The sequence below is a fragment of the Archocentrus centrarchus genome, chromosome 6 (genome assembly GCF_007364275.1).
Source record: "Archocentrus centrarchus isolate MPI-CPG fArcCen1 chromosome 6, fArcCen1, whole genome shotgun sequence".
Lineage (NCBI taxonomy): Eukaryota > Metazoa > Chordata > Actinopteri > Cichliformes > Cichlidae > Archocentrus > Archocentrus centrarchus.
This window is the reverse complement of record NC_044351.1, coordinates 2,258,101-2,277,077: the sequence shown is the minus strand read 5'-3', so window position 1 is coordinate 2,277,077 and position 18,977 is coordinate 2,258,101. Positions and strand designations below refer to the sequence as shown.

Genomic DNA, 18,977 nt, shown 5'->3' with positions numbered 1-18,977 from the left:
AGCAGAAACACGTTTAACCTGAACCTGCAGGTGAATCCAGGTGAATCCTCAGTCCATGCTTTAAGTGGCCAAAAACAAACATGAGGAAACACAGTAAGCTGCTTCTTAATCGTCACACCATGTTTAAACTTTTATTATATTATTAAAGTTGTACCAGGGTGTACGCTACACAATGTGCTTCTATTTATATAATCTATAACAATAAGCCAGATAGAATACATACTTACAAGGTACTTGTATCATGTTATACTCTTGTGTGTACAGGAATATTACTACATAATCTATCAGTGCATTATGTATAACATCACTATAATCATACAGCAAACTTGTTTACATTTGAGTAATACTGCTGAGCAGTAGGTATGGCTTTAATATTGCTCAATGATGAGTCATAGTCTGTACCATTTATGGCCATGAATCATCCCTGACATGTTAGACAATGCTCAGCCAATCAGGAGTTGGCATCACAGGCTAACCAATCAGGCTGCAGTCTGGAACTGATGTTCCTGTAAACACTGAAGTTTCTCACTATCAGCTGCTGCCAGCTGTTCAGGGACCAAGGTCAGCTGATGGACATGGAGAGTCCCCACTTTCTGCATAATGGTCATGTAGGTATAGCCAATCACACAGTACACCATGATCAAATGATTAGGCTAAGCCAATCAGGTACGAGAAAGAGGCTGCTCATCTTTGAAGAGTAACGAGTGCATTTCATGGCTCATAGACCGGAAAGGTAAAACCTCACGACGGCATGACGAAAACATCCTCCTGCTTTATTTTACACGGGAGGATTAAAATGGAAAATTATTAAAAAGAACAATTTATAATTATGATTAAACAGAAAACAAACATGAAAAACATCTAAAATAGAAAAATGATGAGAACCAAATAATAGATGTAAAGTGAAAATTATGATAAACATATAAAAATGTAAAACAATATTTGTTAAATAAATGTTTTTTCCCTCTCACTGACAGAAAAGATGATCCTTTATTTATTTATTGTTATGAAGCCACAGAGGTAAAATCTGCTCATCTGTGCGCAGACACAAAACAAAACTTCATACAGAAAAGATTTAAGGCACATTTTATTTCTGTTTCCAAACAAAAACACTGAAGAAAAAAGTGAAGCTTCTGTTTGAAAATATTCACAGAAACTCGTTAAATATCAAACCTTAAATTATATTCACAGTTATTCACAGAGCCACAGGCTCGCCTTCAACCAGACTTCAGCACCCCCCCCCCCCCCCCCCAGGGCGCCACCTTTGAGACGCCTCGTCTCCAGTTTGAACAGCTGCTTCCTGTCTGTGACGTGGAGCTGCTTTCTGCCCGTCAGTCTGAGGCGTGCCGATGCCTCACGGCGAGCTGACGACGGGCTCCTCGTCCTCCTCCATGATGGAGCGCAGAGCCTCCAGAGCCTCCACGGACACCGTCAGAGTGCCGACCACCTCACTGCTGTCCTCCACGCCCAACACTGCAAACACACACGTGTGTTCATTAGAAGTGTCATTACAAAAACGCAAAAAATGCAGAAAAACAATCCTGCGGCAGAAACATGTCAGTAACACGGGCAGCATGAAGGCCTCGGCTCTCTCATACGACTGCCAGCCTGTTAGCAGAAATCTGAGACTGAGGCAGACCTGAGGGGGGGGTTACATGATCTGCATGTAACTGAAGCTTTTGCAGAAACATTTGTGTTCTGTTTGCTGTGGCTGACAGTCAAACGCTTCCTGTGGCTTTGCACCATTAAACAGCAGCTCCTCTTTCATTTACACAGGTGAGCTGTAACAACAAAGGACTTCACTTGCATTCAGGCACACACAGGATGCTACAAATATCTACAAGCCTTTGTGGGGTGAAGCCTGCGAGACATCTGCTCGTTTGCTCACTGACGCCATCGTCAGGAGGTTAATTAAAACTTACTGATGACCAGCCCCTGAAGTTCAGTGTGGGCGTGAACATGTTGAAAGAAAAGGCTCATCAAAGCCGCCACAGAAACTAAACCCTGAAAGCACAAAAATCTGTGCTGACCGTTCAAACGTTCCTCCGTCACGTCTCGTTGTTTCTCCAGGATATCGGGGATCCTCAGGAAGGCCACGCCCACGTCCTCGCACTCCCTCTCCTGCTCCTCTTCCTCCGGAGGCTCGCTCACCAGCGTGAACCGGATTCTGTTCGGGAACATGTTCAGACAGTCTGTGTTAGGACAGCTGGTCTCAGATCTGGACTCTACGCTGGTTTCACAGCCGGTCATGTTCACGTTCAAGCACATTTGACTTTCTTCATTTAAGAGTTCATTTTGGTACTTTTGACCTTACTATCAGACAGACTTTTATTGACCAGCCTTAACTGGACAGTGGCAGGAGAGAGCCTGAGGGGGCCTCACCGCAGCACCTGAGCTGAGGGCCAAGGCTTTGGGGTACCAGGTCAGCTTGGGTCTTATATTTTGGCGGACAAAGCCGCAACGTGATGGCATCTCCTGCTCGGTGTTTCAGAGAGCTGTGAGACCACAGTAAAACAGCCAATCACAGCAGAGCTCTGCTGCAGCTTCTTTGGAGTCTCACTGGAAGCAGCAGCTGCTCAGAGTCTTCATCGTGTCCTCACCTCTCCATGTGAGGCTTTCGTCCCTGCAGGACTTCCCTCAGCAGGCGCCTCCTCGCCGTGTTCTTCTCAGTATCCACGGGGATGACTGCAGACACACAGTGAGGTCAGAGCTTTATCAGAAACAGGAAGAAAATGTCGCATAAATCTCTACGCCCGTGATCAGTCTGAGCGCACCTGTGCAGGTGCATACCTTTGCTGTAGTTGTAGTTGATGCTGCGGCCCGGCGGCGGTTTGGGCAGAGACAGCGGCGTTTCCTCTGTGGGCAGGTCCAGGAACGAGTACTCCACGAACAGTCGCACCACGCTGGTGTCCCGTGCCACTTGAGACTCCACCCTCAGATTCAGGGACACGATCTCCACCCGCAAACGCTCCGATGGCTGAGAAGAGGCAGGCAGGGTGGGGTTATTTATTTCAAGCTGCACATGGACCAATAACCGCCCGATGTTTACGAGCGTTCAGGTTCAATAATCGATCGGTCGGGTTCCTGATTATGACCGTTGCTCTGAGCAGCTGTGATGAGGCGAGCGGAGAAACTCGCATCTTTTTTTAAAGCTTCTCTGAGACGTTCTTTCTCCTGACATCACAAACGGAGGCGGAGCTAAGTGCCAGTTCACGCTCGCTGCTGCTCGCAGAATATTTCATATTTTAATTTGAACCAGCTTTAAAGACTCACGGACGCCTCGCCGCCTCACACGTTTGGGTTTAGATACCAAAATATGAAAGAACGTGTTTTATAGAAAATTATTCAACCTAAGAAAGTTTGAGAGATGAAACTCCTGCATGTCACGCTTTCTATAAAGATATAAAAACATACGCACCACGTCAGCGACCAACCTGCCGCCGCCGCCGTCATGTGACGCACAGGACGAGCACCAAAATGATTTTTATCATGTTTATCAGCCACACGGTCAAAATGAAAAAGGATATCAGTTCATCCTCAGGAGCACGACGACGACTTTACAAATGCATTAACAGGAAAATTAACATTGGTGCAGAATTTTATACATAAGGCTGTGCAACAGTGACAGAAGAACACATTATTTTATTTTTGTAGCTTATGCTGGTGACTGAAGCTGAAGATGAGTGGGGGCGGGGCACTTTATGCTGAAAATAATTACTGTAAAAATGATTAATGACATGTTTTTTGGTCGAGGGGTTAAGAGTTTAAGGTGAGCTCTTAGAAATAAGAAATGACCCATTTCATACAGAATGACCTCTTTTCTGTCACCCGGATTCACCCGTTTCATTTATCCGAACCGGAGCCCGAGGCGGCGGCGTCATCACGGCGGCGACTCTTATTGTCCTGAAGACGTTTTGAAAATGAAGTTAGAGGATCGGTTTGGACGCGTTTCATTTTATTCGGCTTTTCTAATGTAATATTTCTAAAAGGTTTTTATCATTTTTGATTTCATGTTTGGAGCTTTTATGAAAACAAAGTCGGCTTAAAGATGTTCACAATAATTTTACTGGGTATTAGTTATCTGACAGTATTCACTTACTTTATTTCACAATTCGCCTTTTCAAAGATCTTTTGTGCTGTTTAAATGACGGTTTGTAGATTCAGATTTTGTAACAAATAATTTTTATATCCAAAGACAATATTTATATTTTTATCTCATATTTTACTCGATGTGTTTCTGTCACGTTTTCATTCTGTTTCATATTTAGAGGTTATTACAGAGCATTTTCAGCGGTGTGGCTGCTTGACGTTCATGATGTAAAATGAGTCCGACCTTTGACCTGTGATGAGGTGAGGCTCTGGAAACGACCTGCAGCTTCACTGTGAAGCGCTGAGCTGAGGTTTCAGAGCAAACACAAACATCCTCCTCCTCCTCACTGCCAGGTGAAAACTCACCTTCCTCACAGCGGACGCGGCGGGAACGATGCAGTCGTCGCTGTCGGACTGAGCGGATTCCCTCTGATCGTCTGCAGCTGCTGGGACCTCGTCCACATCTGGACACGAAGCACAAACAACAGTTTTTAACACGTCATCCTCCTTTAATATTTCTCAGCTCTTTTCACTATTTATACCATAATTTTACTTTCTTTCATCATTAATTTTATCTTGTAATTTTTCTCCTGTTTTATTTGAATGTTTTACTCATTTTTGACTTTTGTAAACTCATATCTTCTATTATTTTATAATTTTGACATTTTTCTGATGTTTAATAAATTTTTACTTTTATCTACTTCTGTCTTATGTTTTCAGTTTGTATTTTATCATATTCTGATATTATGCAGTGAATTATTTTGTAATAATTTTTTTGGGGCTTTCACAGATCGGTAAAAAGTAAAAAACTTTTGTATTTTCTGATCAGCGACTGATCAGTACTGAGTGAATGATTCCAATAATCAATACTGAGCGACGCTTCCGGACCTTCGCTGATTTCCTCGGAGATTTCAGAGTCGTCGGAGTACGACGTCATGCTCGCCGCGACCAGCTGTCCTTCAGAGACCTGAGACTCTTCATCGTCATCCTCGTCCTCTGTTTGAGGAACTTTGGGCAAAACCTGAAAGTTTCAGAGGAAAAGAGACAGGTGGGACAGGTGAGGACAGATAACAGGTGCAGGTAACCTTCAGGTCAGTTATTGATTATTTATTAAGAGGCTCTCAAAGGCTTTTAAATAAAGTTTTAATCCTTTGAATCATCACCCCCTGAAACGGCTGCGCCTCCTGAGTAAGACCGAGCAGCTGTGCAAAGACTGATGGTGCCTATCAGGGTCGTTTTGGGGTGAAGAAGGCCCTCTGTGTGTGGTTTAACCAGGTTACCTGTACAGGTGCTGCAGGCGGAGTCTCCGTCCTCTCTGCAGACACGCTGCGAGCCGCTGAGCTCCAGTCCTCCAACAGATGGAAGAAAAAACACAGAAACATCAAACTGAAGCTCCACGTGTTATTTCATTAGCTCTCCACCTAAGATCTGATTGGACCTGCTGTGCTGCAGGTGAACTCCTGCCCCTCTGATCACCTGACAGAGGTAGTGACTGTATTTGGCCAGGTAACATCAGGGTGACTGATTTAAAGAGCTCACCTGTTGGTCCGCGACGGTCGCTTCTACAAACGTGACTTTTTTGGTGGCCGAGGCGCCCTTCACCTGAGGCTTCTGTCTGGGTTTGGGCAGCAGGGCCTGATGGCGAGAGAACACTCCGATAAATGAGGGAGGAGAACATCTGAACTGAGTCACAGCAAAACATCTGCCAATGCACAGGAGGCGGCTGGGAGCAGTACTTCCTGTATCTATCTATTTCCTGAGATCCTTTATTTGTGTACATGCAGAGGCTGCTGGTCCCGATCAGCTGATCAGGGCCGGTCAGAAGAAGCGTGGAGGAGGTCGCTCGCTCTGCTGTAGCTCGCCAACTGACCCAGCAACAAAATGTCTGTGCAGAGAGGAGGGCACCTGAAGAACTGATATCGATCAGGAGTTGTCACGATTACCCCGCCCACAAGCAGCAGAGTTTTGGACTCAGTCACACGGGCCTGGAGACTGGTTGGCGACGCCATGGAAACCTCCAGTTGCTAGGGAAATCTGTGTCCTCCCCGAGCAGCTGGCGAGCGACTGCTGGTTGTGTGAAAAAGGTCGTAAAGAGGGGGTGACACCAAAAAGCTTGCGATTGCTTTGGTTGCTAGCCGACTGCTGCAGTCGCCTCTTAGAACCCTGTTACACCCACCACATTGGTCGCTTCACATGCTGACGGTGACATCATCACACAGCTGCATCCATTTATGCTCTCAGTACGGCAACACAAAAACATGTGAGGTTACAAAAATCGAGAGGGGCACGACCGGCCGAAACGAGTCCAAAGCGCGGTTCGCACCGGCGGACGTGACGTCACTGTTGTCGTACAGAAATTCACTTGGATTCAGAGTCGAGTCAGACTGAGCTGTAACTAACCACCGAGCTGTGGTCAGAGAACACAGCTGTGCTTTAAGCTGGAAAAGGTTCGCTGGCCAAAAACTAACACATTTCCAACGGCACAACTTTGAAGGCATAACAGTCTGCGTCGCACTTTTAACCGTATGACGACTTAGTGAGCAGTTGTTGAGTGTTTGCAAACAAGTTGTTGTGTTCCATGCAAATCGTGGGGGTTGCCAGATGGCCTCCAGGCCTGCGTGACTGACCGATTCGAGGACAGACACTGAAACCTTTCCTACGTCAAACCAGAACAGCTGCATGTATTTTATTTAGATTTTTATCTCTGAGCTGCTTCATTTTAATTTAGTTCAATTTCGTCTACTTAAAAGTGTGTTTAGTGTAAAGTTTTGTCTCAGATTTGCTCGGTTTTGTCAGTTTTTATTTATTGTTGTTACAGGTTGTGTTTGATGCTGTTGGCTGCTTGAGGATAAATGAGTAACAGCAGATCTTTTCTCTCAGTGATAATTTTTACCTTTAACTGAAATAAATCACAAACATCATCTTTAACTTGTGTCACGGTAATAAAATCAGACATGTCATCATTAACCTGTGGTTCATCCAACAGGATGAAGCACTGACCTCAGAGGCAGCAGGATGATGGAGGTCTTCCTCGTCCTTCGGCGTCTCTGCGTCCTCCTCGTCGTCCTGCTGTTGCTTCATTTCAGCCGTCTCCTCGACACGTTGCTCCTCCGGGGTAAATCTGGGCTCCTCTGTGGCGCCGAGTGGAACGATGTAGGAAAACTTCCACTTCAGGGTCACTTCAATGTGACCGGCGGGGCGTCCAGAGGGATCAGCCAGCGAAAACACACCTGAGGGAGCAGAGCAGGTAACCTGTTCTCAGTGAGTAATCAGCAGGCTGCTGGAAAGACTCAGACTGCTGGACTTTGCTGCTAAGTTTTTGAAACATTTCTTCATCATCAGTATGAAATGTCTCCTGTGACGCTGTCCTACAGGCTGGACTTCTCCGTGTGCAGCAGGAGGAGGCAGCGAGTCTCAGATGTTACCGTTTTGGATTTTTCATTCATTTTTAACGTTTTGGTTCTCAGATTATTTTTTATTGTTTAAATTTGGTTTTATTTTGAGGTTTTCCTTTAATTCTGATTTTTATCAGCAGCAGATTTCAGTTCAGATATTAAAATATTCGAGTTTGTGCTTAAGGACACAAACTCGACTCAGTCATGTAGACATCCTGCGCTCGAGCAGAAGCCTCGAACCTTCATCAGGGCCGACTAAAACATTTCCTCTTTCAGTTTTATACGTGTACATTAATGTGCTTTACTTTACAAGGTAAAGACCCTAAAATATGAGAAATCAGATGATCCCCTCTGAGCAGCACTTGGGTGATGGCGATGAAGAAGAACTCCCTTTTCACAAGAAGAAACCCACTACCACTGTTACTGGGTAACACTATGACTTCACTTAATGACAGCTTAATAAAGCTGGACCTGCAGGTATACAGAGTACTACAGACACCTGACATCATCTTCCAGCCCAGCAGCTAACCCTCACCGGTGAGGCTCTTGTCGTGGGTCAGCGTCCTCAGGGGGACTCTGGCCTTCCCCAGGTACGTGTCCATCTGCTCCTCTTTGTAGTCAAACACGTAGAACTGAAGGTGCTCAGACTTCAGGTACCGGTCCAGGTCCACATCCATCGAGACTGAGTATGACCTGAGGTCGCTGAAGTCGGCGTCCTGGCGGTTGTAAACGGTGGCGGTGGGGTGGTCAGGGAAGTCAAAGAACTTGTAGACAATGTAGGGGCTCAGCGGCTGGGAGCCTCGAGGCTGAAGGTCAGAGCAGCGGTGGACAGTGATGGAGAGCTCGTTCCAGCTGCTGGTCGGTGGCGGCAGCTGAGGAGCATCGACACAAACACTCAGTAAAACTGTTCACCTGCTCTGGTGTTCAGATCGGGGAGGATTAAAGAGGAACTAAATTAAAGTAAAGCCATAATCAGGCGTGTGTATTTTCCTGCTCAGCTATCTGAGCGAGAACAGGTGATGGTGGTGCTGCTGAAGCTCACCGCCTTCATCTTCTCTCTGTAGAGCCACAGCGTCTCCGTCATGGGGATCCTCAGCCTGAGCCAGAACTCCACGGAGCCGAAGGAGCGCGCCACGTCACATGACCCTGAAAGAGATTTGCATACATCTTTTCATTTGACGATGCACCTTCACTCAACACCAACCAGCAGTGACTGAAGCACAGAAGACAGACTGAGCCTCCACTGTCAGGGCTATGAAAGCCTCTGCTGGAACTGCTCCTGCATTAACACGGTGAGACGTTCAGGTACGGCTGCAGCCTGTGAATCACGTGGATCCGGCTCTCGAAGCTCTCAGAGGAAAACCAAACAACCAAACGTCACTGGCTGGACTGAGATGTTGGCCTATATGTGCTGTAGAAGAGGTCAAACATCTAGATGTCATCTCGTCAATGCGACTCTTGGCTTCAGAAAGTTTTGTGTATCTTGGATGTCCAGTACTCTTGTATTTGAAAGCTTATTAATATCCCATGTAGCTGCAAATGAAAACGAGCCTGCAGCCCAGTCTGGTACGATGCGTTAGTGCACGGTGCCTGACAAACATAGACAAACTAAAATGTGTCTCTTTCTTTATCTCAGTCAGAACGACCTTCTGGGAAAACCCTGAGTAGGGTTTCCACATGAAAGGGAAGCTTATTTCTGGTTCGTACTTCAGGTTTCCTCTTATTCCCGCCCTCAGACCATCGAGTTCACTCACCGATGAGCGGCACGCTCCCGTAAACCTTCCCGTCCTGCTCCAGCAGCTGCTGCAGGCGAAGCTCACCGGCCGCCAGCGTCCTCCAGTCCAGACCGAGCGCCTGGTGCAGCTCCACCGTCACCGAGCCCCTGTGGAGGTAGTCGAGGAAGCGGTCGTCCAGGCTCACCACATACTTAGAAGTGAAGCCGTATTTTGGACTGTGTCCCGTCACCACCGGCGTGGAGTGCAGCTCGAACAGGTAGAAGGCGTACGTACAGAAGGTGGTGGGTTCAGTTTCACCCAGTGCCTGCAGGGCGGACGCAGACAGCGTGACGCCGACTATCTGAAGTTCCAGCAAGTTTTCTCCACTCTCCAGGTGAAGAGTTTCATCACTCTCGTCTGCGGCTGTGACGTCCGGTTTGAAGACGTAGGTCTTGGCTCCATAGGCGATGTCTCTGAGCTGAACTGAGGAGCAGAAACATCTCAGTCATTACTGGAGCTGATTCTCCTGCTTTAAACTACATCACCAGGAGAATCAGCTCCAGATGATCAGTCAGAGCAGCATACAGCTTTCCTTCTTTGCTTTCCTATTCAAACTAACTTTTCAACCAATCAGCATTCGACCTGCACACACACACACACACTGTGGGGCTTTTTGGAGGATGGAGGGATGTATACCTTTCAGTTTCCTGATCTTCGCTGCCCTGGTGTCCAGCAGCTGAGCCTGACATTCCAGCTTCTGCTCGTACTCGACTTTGTCGGCGTCCATCTTCCGTAGTGCGGCGTCCAGCTCCGCCTGCAGCCACGAGAACAGGAAACAGATTCTCGTCAGCACAACAAACGTGACCAGGTTCAGTGTCAAAGTCACACTGATGATGAAGCTCAGCTCCTCTCACTGTCTCCTCCTCTGGCTCCTTCAGAATTTGATTTCATGAAAAAATAAGAATAAGTCTGGACAGGTGTGTTTGCTCCACCTTGTAGTCTTTGCTGATCCTGCTCTCCATGCTCAGGAGGTTTCGGGTCTTTTCCAGCTCCTGGATGGTTTCGGCATGAGCAGCTCGGAGCTCCTTGATGGCGTTCTCCGTGCTGCCGCCGCTCGCTTCCTCCTTCACCTCTTTCAGGAAGCCCAGATCGCCGCTTTTCTGGGATTTACGCATCTGATGGAGGACAATGTTACGGACAAAGCATGAGACATGAAACAGAAGTTTTCCCAACTGTAAATCAATCCTACCTTTGCATTAGAGTAAAGACAGAAAAGCATCTGCATGGTTTAAGGTCTGACGTTCTCTTACTTTAATGAGCAGCAGGGCCTCGGTGAGTTCAGCCACGTCGTAATCGCTCTCCTATAAAGAGCACGGCCATGTTACACACACCAAACCTACAGCAGATGATAGGATTTGATCTTTCTTGTGAAATCAAAGCTGCTCACTCTGCTGTAAAACCTGAGCCGGTCATTCAGCTCCTCCAGCTGCTGCTTCTGTTCCAGAAACTGAACCTCAAGTTTCCTCTTTTCATCTTTCAGCTTCTCGTTTGTGTCTGAAAAACAGTCAAAGGCATGAAATCAGGTTATTATTAAGCCCGATGCATCAGGATCTCTGTGCTCTCAGATGGCATTGATCAGTTATAATGGGCAGGCAGGGGGCGTGTGCGTACCCCTCTCAGCCTTGACTTTGTCGAGGATCTCATTTTTGTCAACGAGGTCGGCCTTCAGCGCCGTCTCCAGCTGAGAGATCTGAAGCTTCAGCTGCTGCTCCTGAAGCTGCCATTTCTCCTGCTGAGAAACATCAAAGGCGCTGCAACGAAAGAATGAGAAGGTGACGGAGGGGTGCGTGATCCAGGTAAGATGTGACAGCTGAACTCAGGCTGAAACATTCGGGGACGAACGGCGCGAAAGCTCAGAGCGCCACAGCTTCAGAAGACGTCTTCACCTTCTTCTGCTCACCTGTTCAGCAGCTTGGCGTTGCTGTCCTTCAGCAGGTCTCTCTCCTGCTCCAGCTCGCTGATCCTCTCCTGCAGCTGTGTGCAGACACAGACGGGTGAACCACGCACAGAGGACAGTGTAACACCTGTAAAGTGGACTCGGGCGTGTCTGCAGGCTCACCTGCTCCATCCTCATCCTTGAAATGCCGGCACTCTGCAGCTGTTTCTCTAGCTCCAAACTCTTCATTCGCTCGTCTTTCAGCTGAGCCGACAGCTCGTCCACCTTCGCCATCGCCGCTCCGTGACTGACCCTCAGCGTATGCTGACTCTGGAAACCACAAACTGTTGCTCTTAGTTCTCTCTGTGGACTGCAGACACAGCTGGGCCTAATCTGGGCCATGGACACACACCTGACATCTGACCTATATAAGGCGGACCTGAGAGTGCGCTGAGGTGGATCGAGTCAACCCGTCAGGTAAGGCCAGACGTGGCCCGAGGAGAGCTGCAGACGTGCATCACATTCAGTGCTATTTTCATCTTTAACCTGAATTTTCTGAACTATAAACTTTACCAGCAGTTACACAGCTGCAGGGATTATTTTGAACTTCTCAGGCAGGAACAAAAAACATCTTTTTCACCTTCTTAAACAGGAAGGAAATAGCTTTAACAATCATTTACTTCCTGTTTCTTTCTGCTGTTCAAATGACCTGTGGTACCTGTGTCACATGATCTTTAAACGCAACATATCCAGCTCCATGGTTTTATATCCGGACTCTACTAGAGCAGCTTTGCATGATTCACAGTTCAAATAAATCCTTTATCTGATATTGGGCTTTGATGCAGCCAAACAGTTTGTCCTCTGCCCAAAATGAGCTGTTTTAGCTCCTCCCCCTCTAAAGAACTCTTTCTCCTGATTGGCTGCAGCTGAATTTGATTCTGATTGAAGCCCCAAAAAACAGAGAAAGCAAGAAACCTGCTACAGACCGAAAAATACTTTTTTCTCCTGTGTTGTTTCACAGACAGATAATATCAATACTGATTATTAGATATTGATACGCTGCTGCAGAGTTTCATTGAGCAGGGGGAGGCTGGGAAGCATCTCACCTCCTGTAGCTGCAGAAATCGTCCCTCCAGCTCGGCCACAGCGTTGGATCGGTCTGCCAGCTGCTTCTGCAGTTTGATCAGCGTCACGTTGCTGCTGACGTTCGTCCTGAGAGCAAATAAACAAACAATCAACATCAACGACAATGTAGCTTAACCACCAATGTGACCTTAAGAACACATTTGATGGTCCAGATCTGGCAGGAGATCCCCCAGGACACCACTCGTCATCTCATCAGGAGCCCCGACGCTGTCAGGCATGCGTACAAACATGTGGGGGCCACACAAACTACTGAGCATCATTTTGAGCTGCTGCAATGAAATCTCAGCGGGATGTTCCAGCCTGCTGCATCTTTTTCACTTTGATTTTCAGCCTCTGTAAACTAATCATGTTCATTTCCAGACGATGTGGCATCCTTTCACACATTAGCAGGTCCATATCACAGAGATCCAGCACGATTGTTTTTCCCACTGATGTGTTTTCAAAGTGTTCCTTTAATTTTTTTGAGCTGCGTATTTTAACTGGTTTCAATTAAATAGATTTTCATTTACCCAAACATAAAACAATTATTTTATTTTTAAAATGTCCTGAAATAACAGGGAAATGCACAGACCTCTAAGTAAAGACACAGACTCAAAACATCCTTCAGATTTGTGGAGAACATTTGAAACAAACCTACAGACCCCTCCCACACCCACCTGAGAGCAGCAGGAGGCACCGATCGGCTTTGCGTTTAAAAACTGCAGCTTGTACCTCAGTTTGGAGGTCTGCTCCTGCCGGACCTGCAGGAGTCTCTCCTCGTACTCGGCCTCCTTCCTCCTCAGCTCCTCCCTCAGAAGCTCCGACGCACCTTCCAGCTCCTCCATGTGGCTTCGCTGGGATTCGACCACGTTCTCTCTGGGACACAAAGTCAGATTAGAAACATGCCGCCTTCAGGACAGGAACTTACAGAGCCGGTGCTGCTTCTCAGTCAACTGTCCAATTACTTTTGAGCCTCTGAAAATTGGGGGGGCTGTGTGGAAAAATGGCTGTAATTCCTAAACAGCGCCTGTAATACTTTAGTTAAACCGCTTGAATTAAAGCTGAGAGTCTGCACTTCATTCACATCGTGTTTGATTTAAATCCACTGTGGTGGTTTGTGTCGCTGTCCAAATACTTTTAGACCTAATTTATTATTTTAGTTTTTAAGTGTCATTTATAAGAAAGATGGGGACTCTGCATACTGATTTAGTTATTGTTACCCTTCTGTTTTCAGTGCCAGTGTGACAGTTCATGGAAACACTGGAGCTCAGAGTCACAGACAAACATGATACAAAATCCTACCATCTTATCCTTTAATAATCTCAGTATTACTCACAGGTTGCGGATCTCGGCTCTGGCCTCCTCCAGCAGGCTGTGTCCATATCGAGGCAGCTGGCCGGTCGGAGGTCGCCCTCCTCCCTCCAAACTCCTCGTACCTGCAGGAGATAAATTCAGAGCCTGTTCACAGAGGTTAGATGATAAAAGACAGCAAGTAACTGAAGTAACAGCAGGAGGATGAACGGGGACGTGAATGAGGTCAGAGAGGAAGAAAACACTCGATGATGTCAGAGAAGCTCCGGAGATGCTGCAGAACTCACTTTTGGGTCGCGCCAGAGATGGAGACAAAGCGTTGCCTCCGAGCCTCTTTAACCCCGAGTTGACTCGTGGCTGGACGTGGTCGTACGCCGTCGGCCTCGGAGTGTTGATGAGCTGCTGCTTTGCCACCAGGAGGCGCTGCTTCAGCCCCTCATTCTCGGCCTGCAGGGCCCGGACCTTGTCTTGGAGCTCCTCCAACATCTCCTCCATCTCCACGTCTCGGAGCCTGGAGAGCGGGGCCCCCCCTGTTGCCAGCTGCTCCATGCGCCCGCGGTCCTTCACCATCCTCATCAGCTTTGTGCCCAGCCTGCAGGGGGCAGCAAAGAGGGACGGCTTAATTTACTAATTATTTGAGTTCAGAGACATCACGGACGCTGTGAATTTGTGAAGACTACAATAAAATGTGGGGTTTTTTGTGTAGAAGCAGGTGGAAATTATTGAAGAAATTAAGTTTCTTCTCTTTAAAGACGTGTTTTCATTCATCGCTAAAATCTGCACATTTGGCAAGTCTCACTTCTTGATCTTGTCATCCTGTTTGTGGATGTGCTGTTTGAGCTGCAGTGTCTCCTCGTGCAGACGCAGGAAGCGGTCCTCCAGCTCCTCCCGGGACACCCGTGAGATGTCCTGGCGCGCCCGAGCATTCTGATAGGCTGATGGCTCTGTAAGCAGAAATCAACAAATCAGCACGTGAACAAATTTCATCACAAAAACAGTAAAGTCACATTTAACATTAAATTTAGAGTATAATTCAACATTTTAGACAAGTCACAAAGAAAACAAAGGACAGCATCCTTCTACTGTCTGCTGGTACGTATGAGGCTCTGAAACAGCCTGAGGCGTTTGGACACACCTGGCCCAGGTGTGAGCCTGGACAGGCTCACCGTGATGTCCTTGACCGGCACATCTGCTGCTGTCTCATCCAGGAGGGTGGACATGCTTCAGCCTGCAAAGAAGAACAGCCCTGCGCTCATATGAACCGTTAGAAAACCTTACTCCAAACTCCGTTTTTAAAATTCACCTTTGAAGATTAATCTTTGTGTGAGATTAAAAATACACTGGGCAGAATAAATATAAACACGTTATAATGACAACTGTGATAACGTATTCGGCATACACAGGACACATCAACAGCACTTCACTTTGGTTATATTTATAATTTTGTTGCTAAAGACGCCTCTGATGCTTTGGCGGGCAGTATAAACGGAGCCGGGTCTCCATTTGCAAAATTCAACGAAATACAAACTGTTTGGTGTGTTAAATGTGTGCCGAAGTGAAAACCGGCGCATTGTGATTCTTCAGAGTCTTGAATGATAATTATGAAGCCACATTTAATGCCAGTTTTGACTGGGAGCGTTAAAAGCGCTCAGAATTTAAACGGAGCCTGGAACGATGAAGTTAGCACTGATTTAACAAAGTAAGGCCATTTTTCATTAAAAGGACACCCCATAATAACCTCAGGTTAATAAACTATTAATATTGTGATCAGATAGATGTATGTTGTTCAACCCGTCCGAATTTATCGAGCTTTTCACACTGAGTTAGCAGCGGCAGCTAACGAGTGAGCCGGTTCGTCCAATTATCAGATTATGTGACGTCTCAAAGTCTCGTGACTCCGTATTTGCTTAAAATGTGTTTCCGGAGATTTTTCTGCTCACTTTAAAACATTTCTTACCTTTTACAGCGACTTTATTCGGTTTAAACTCACGGTTGCTACTGAAAACATATCCGCGAATCATGTCGTTATGGTACCACAGCGCATGCGCTCTGAGAAGAGATTTCTGGGAGTTGTAGTTTTCTTTGAGCCGACAGCAGCTCGTCTCTGAAGGTGATTTTCCTGTCTTGTAAAACCCTCCAAGCATGATTCAGTCTTACAGCACCAATGATTAATTGCTCTTAACGCTATTTTTAATTAATAAATCTGTATATGAATGTTTTCTGCTGATTTTCATGTAGAAATCCTCCCGTTTGTCTCAAGTGCACATCTATCAGCTGTATCTCTGACTCTGGGCCAATTTGAGGACTCTGTCTGACCTGACTTTACATGTAGGCGCATTTATGAGCAGTGTGGCTCACTGCTGCACATACATCTGCGGGGATTTGATGGGCGTGCTGTCAGATGTCTGCCTTTCATGAATTGGCGATGAATCTAATTTAGGACCCTCAGATGAGTGTGTCGGCAGGCCAGAATGAGCTCACTCTGCATGTCAGCGATCGCTGGGCCGTGACAGTCTCCCATCACTGCTGCTGCTTCTTGCAGGCATAACCTTTGACCCCTCCTCCCCGCGAACACACCTTCCCCCGTGTCTTCAGTCTGCGGCGAGCAGGCGGCGGATCTGTCAGCGAGTCAGCCTGTTGTTGAAATCTATGATGCCTGCTGGCTTTCTGTTCAACAGGCCGTGCCCACGTTGGTGCAACAACTGTCAAGCACATGATCAGACGAGCATGGAGGCCCATCTTAGCCTCCTATTGTAATATAGGCAGATTTCCCCTCAAACATCCACCAGTCGTAGCTTTTATTCAGATGGAGCCTCGGGGGGAGGTCAGAGTGTTGCTGTCAGCTTGTGATGGGATGGTGCTGAAAGGAGAGCCCAGATCTTCTGCTTACTGTAAATCTTCTTCTTTCAGCTGCTCCCTTTAAGGGTCTCCACAGCGGACCATCTGCCTCCATCTCATCCTATCCCAGCATCCTCCTCTGTCACTCCCTCTGCATGTCCTCCTTCACTACGTCCATGAACTTCCTCTGAGGTCTTCCTCTTTTCCTCCTGCCTGGCAGCTCCATCTTCGTCCTCCTTTACCAGTCACAGTCCCTGTACTCACCTATTCTCCTCACACATCATCATCATCATCTGAGCCTGTGAATGTCCCAGATGTGACACTAGGTGGCAGCTGGTTAACGTGTGTGAGGAGCCCCCGTTACAGTAATGATGATGGCAGTGCGTCTCCGCGAGGACAAACCACTCGACTAATCTGATGACACAGATGCGCTCGCAGCACATTTAAAAGCCTCTTTAAGAAGCAGCTCGGAGTTTCATTGGAATTTACGTCGTTCACAAGAAACAAAATGAGTGAGAGACCTCTGACTCGTGCATGCACAGATGAAAGATGCAGAATTATTCAGCTAAAAGCACAAAGAGAGAAAAACACCACACTCACCAGTGAATCTGACCAGTAAAACCAGTGAGCTCGAATATAAACCTGCAGACAGGAGAGGAGATATGTGGGAGGAGATAATGATCACTGGAATAATTACTGACTGGAAAACTGGGATTAATATTGGTTATTATTGTGTTTGATTTAATGTCCTGCTATATGGTGTTTTTTTTAATCCCTTTTATGAATTTCAAACATTTCTGTACGAGGAACCAAATCAGCCAAAACACAAACCTTACCCGACTCCTTTAAACCACGGTTCATTTACAAAGCACCTGAGATGAAGACGGAACATTAACTCCATCTTTTCTCACGGTTCTCCTCCGGGTGGAGATCTGTTCCCAGTCCAGTTTAGGGCGTCCCTCGGTATCACAGTTCAGAAGCCTGGTTCAGTAGTTGATGTTACTGGTGTTCCAAACAGCGTCCACCTCACCGTCTCTGTTCCTAGCGTTAGTGATGCTCATCAGCCAGTCTATTGCAAAGATGAAGAGGAAGGTGAGAGCGTGCATCCTCGTCTTGAGCTTAAATGATTCCATCATCTCGCTCTCACAGATTCCTGCAGATTTAAGGTTTGTATGAAGAGCTGTGTGATCTTGATCATCTGTAGTAAATTTATAATATAACCCTTTATTCATGCTGGTAAAAGTCTCATAGAGACTAAAAGTCTCTTTTTGGAAAGCGACCTGTCCACGGGGGCAGCAGACATCGACACAAAAACCGCTGGCAGCGAGTGCAGGTGTGTGAGCGCAGCAGATGAAATAACACACGAAGCACAATAAGGTTCAGGCTCAAATGAATTTCAGCGCAGCTTTAAGATAAAGAGCTTCTCGATGCCACAGTGAGCAGCTCCTTCGGCAGGTTATTTAAGATGAAATCAGAAGCATATTTAAAAGCTTTAATTCCCACTTCTGCTCAGACTCTGAGGACAAACATTTGTAAAACACAGTGAGAGCGAGGGCCGAACTGATGATGCTCTACACACTGATAAGAGGAGGGATTTCTTTATTAAATTGGCTGGTAATAAAAAAGAAGAGTTGTGTGCATGTATGACCTCTTCAGGTGCTGCTCAGGAGCATTTATGAAGAGGAGCTCACTGTGATTCAGCAAAGAGAACACAAAGGACCAGCAGAGCTCTGTCATTAAAGACTTTTATTTTAGAACTCAGAGAAAACATGACCCCAAAGTCCTTCCTTCAGTGGCCCTGATCCTCATCTGTAGACATTAGAGATTAAAGTTTAAGAAAAAAAAAAAGGAAAAGCTGAGATATTACCTGAGATTAAAATCGTAAATGTAAGAGGAAACACAGCGCAGGCCGGATTAACCTGCTCACAGCACAGCTCTGCTTTTTCAGATCAGAGATGGTTCATGAAGAATCAGGTGGTAAAAGTGGAAGGAAGAAAGCAAACATCAGCTTTATGTGGTAAAAGGATTTCCATCCAAACCATAAAAATGTCCTGGTGTAATGAAGGTGAATTCCTGGAGCACCTCCAGGGTTGGAGATGACCTTTGACCATCTGGTAGCGAGTTCTCAAAGATTTAAAGGTGGTGGTTTTCCCTCTTCTGTTTGCGTTGTGATTTTTGTTACATTTTTTCCTTTTAAAGATGAATTTTTGAAGCTTTGAGCTGAGCAGGTTTCAGTGTTTTAAAGCTGGGTGTGATGAGCCCCCCCCTGCTTCCTGCTCCTCTGTGACTCTAACGGGACCATCACGTCCAAAATGTTTTATTCAGTCAGACCTGAAAGCAGCGACTGAGACCATAAACTCAGGACGGTGTTTATGGAGCTCAGAGATCAGCTGAGCAGGACGCTTATTTTCTTACAGACAGAGGAGTCGCCCCCTGCTGGTCAGTAGAAAGAGCGCAGGTTGAAGACCCTGTGGTTTCAGTGATTGTGTCAGTGCGGGGGTGCAGACAGACTCATTAATTATGTTGAAGGTGAACTGTGACTTGGGGAATCAGTGGTTATGAAAATTT

General features: G+C 46.6%; 1 protein-coding gene across 3 annotated transcripts; it reads right to left on the bottom strand.

The window, feature by feature from the left end:
• Nucleotides 1-34: 34 nt before the first annotated feature.
• rpgrip1l (RPGRIP1 like) lies at nucleotides 35-15,619 on the bottom strand. 3 transcript variants are annotated; one of them, XM_030731554.1, is made up of 27 exons: nucleotides 15,529-15,619; nucleotides 14,707-14,799; nucleotides 14,371-14,515; nucleotides 13,859-14,163; nucleotides 13,597-13,696; nucleotides 12,993-13,136; nucleotides 12,242-12,347; nucleotides 11,319-11,465; nucleotides 11,160-11,227; nucleotides 10,871-11,010; nucleotides 10,647-10,753; nucleotides 10,510-10,560; nucleotides 10,192-10,374; nucleotides 9,896-10,013; nucleotides 9,239-9,682; nucleotides 8,527-8,630; nucleotides 8,020-8,356; nucleotides 7,090-7,319; nucleotides 5,629-5,724; nucleotides 5,370-5,444; nucleotides 4,978-5,110; nucleotides 4,456-4,553; nucleotides 2,791-2,977; nucleotides 2,601-2,685; nucleotides 2,031-2,167; nucleotides 1,263-1,473; nucleotides 35-58 (listed from the first exon to the last, which is right to left on the bottom strand). In XM_030731554.1, the coding sequence occupies exons 2-26, from the start codon at nucleotides 14,789-14,791 to the stop codon at nucleotides 1,355-1,357; spliced, it is 3,744 nt and encodes a 1,247-aa protein (XP_030587414.1). In that variant the 5' UTR covers nucleotides 14,792-14,799; nucleotides 15,529-15,619; the 3' UTR covers nucleotides 35-58; nucleotides 1,263-1,354. The 3 variants fall into 3 exon arrangements, with proteins under 3 accessions (XP_030587414.1, XP_030587412.1, XP_030587413.1); XM_030731552.1 differs by having other exon boundaries at nucleotides 36-58; nucleotides 11,160-11,233; XM_030731553.1 differs by having other exon boundaries at nucleotides 36-58; nucleotides 5,370-5,438; nucleotides 11,160-11,233.
• Nucleotides 15,620-18,977: the final 3,358 nt, after the last annotated feature.

Bases quoted from the DNA above. Each gene is read 5' to 3' on its own strand.
- rpgrip1l (XM_030731552.1), bottom strand. From the start codon at position 14,791: ATGTCCACCCTCCTGGATGAGACAGCAGCAGATGTGCCGGTCAAGGAC. The intron at 14,516-14,706 runs GTGTGTCCAAAC...TTCTGCTTACAG, and splicing joins CAGGCTCACACCTGGGCCAG to AGCCATCAGCCTATCAGAAT. The intron at 10,561-10,646 runs GTGAGCAGCTTT...TGCTCTTTATAG, and splicing joins GGCTCAGGTTTTACAGCAGA to GAGAGCGATTACGACGTGGC.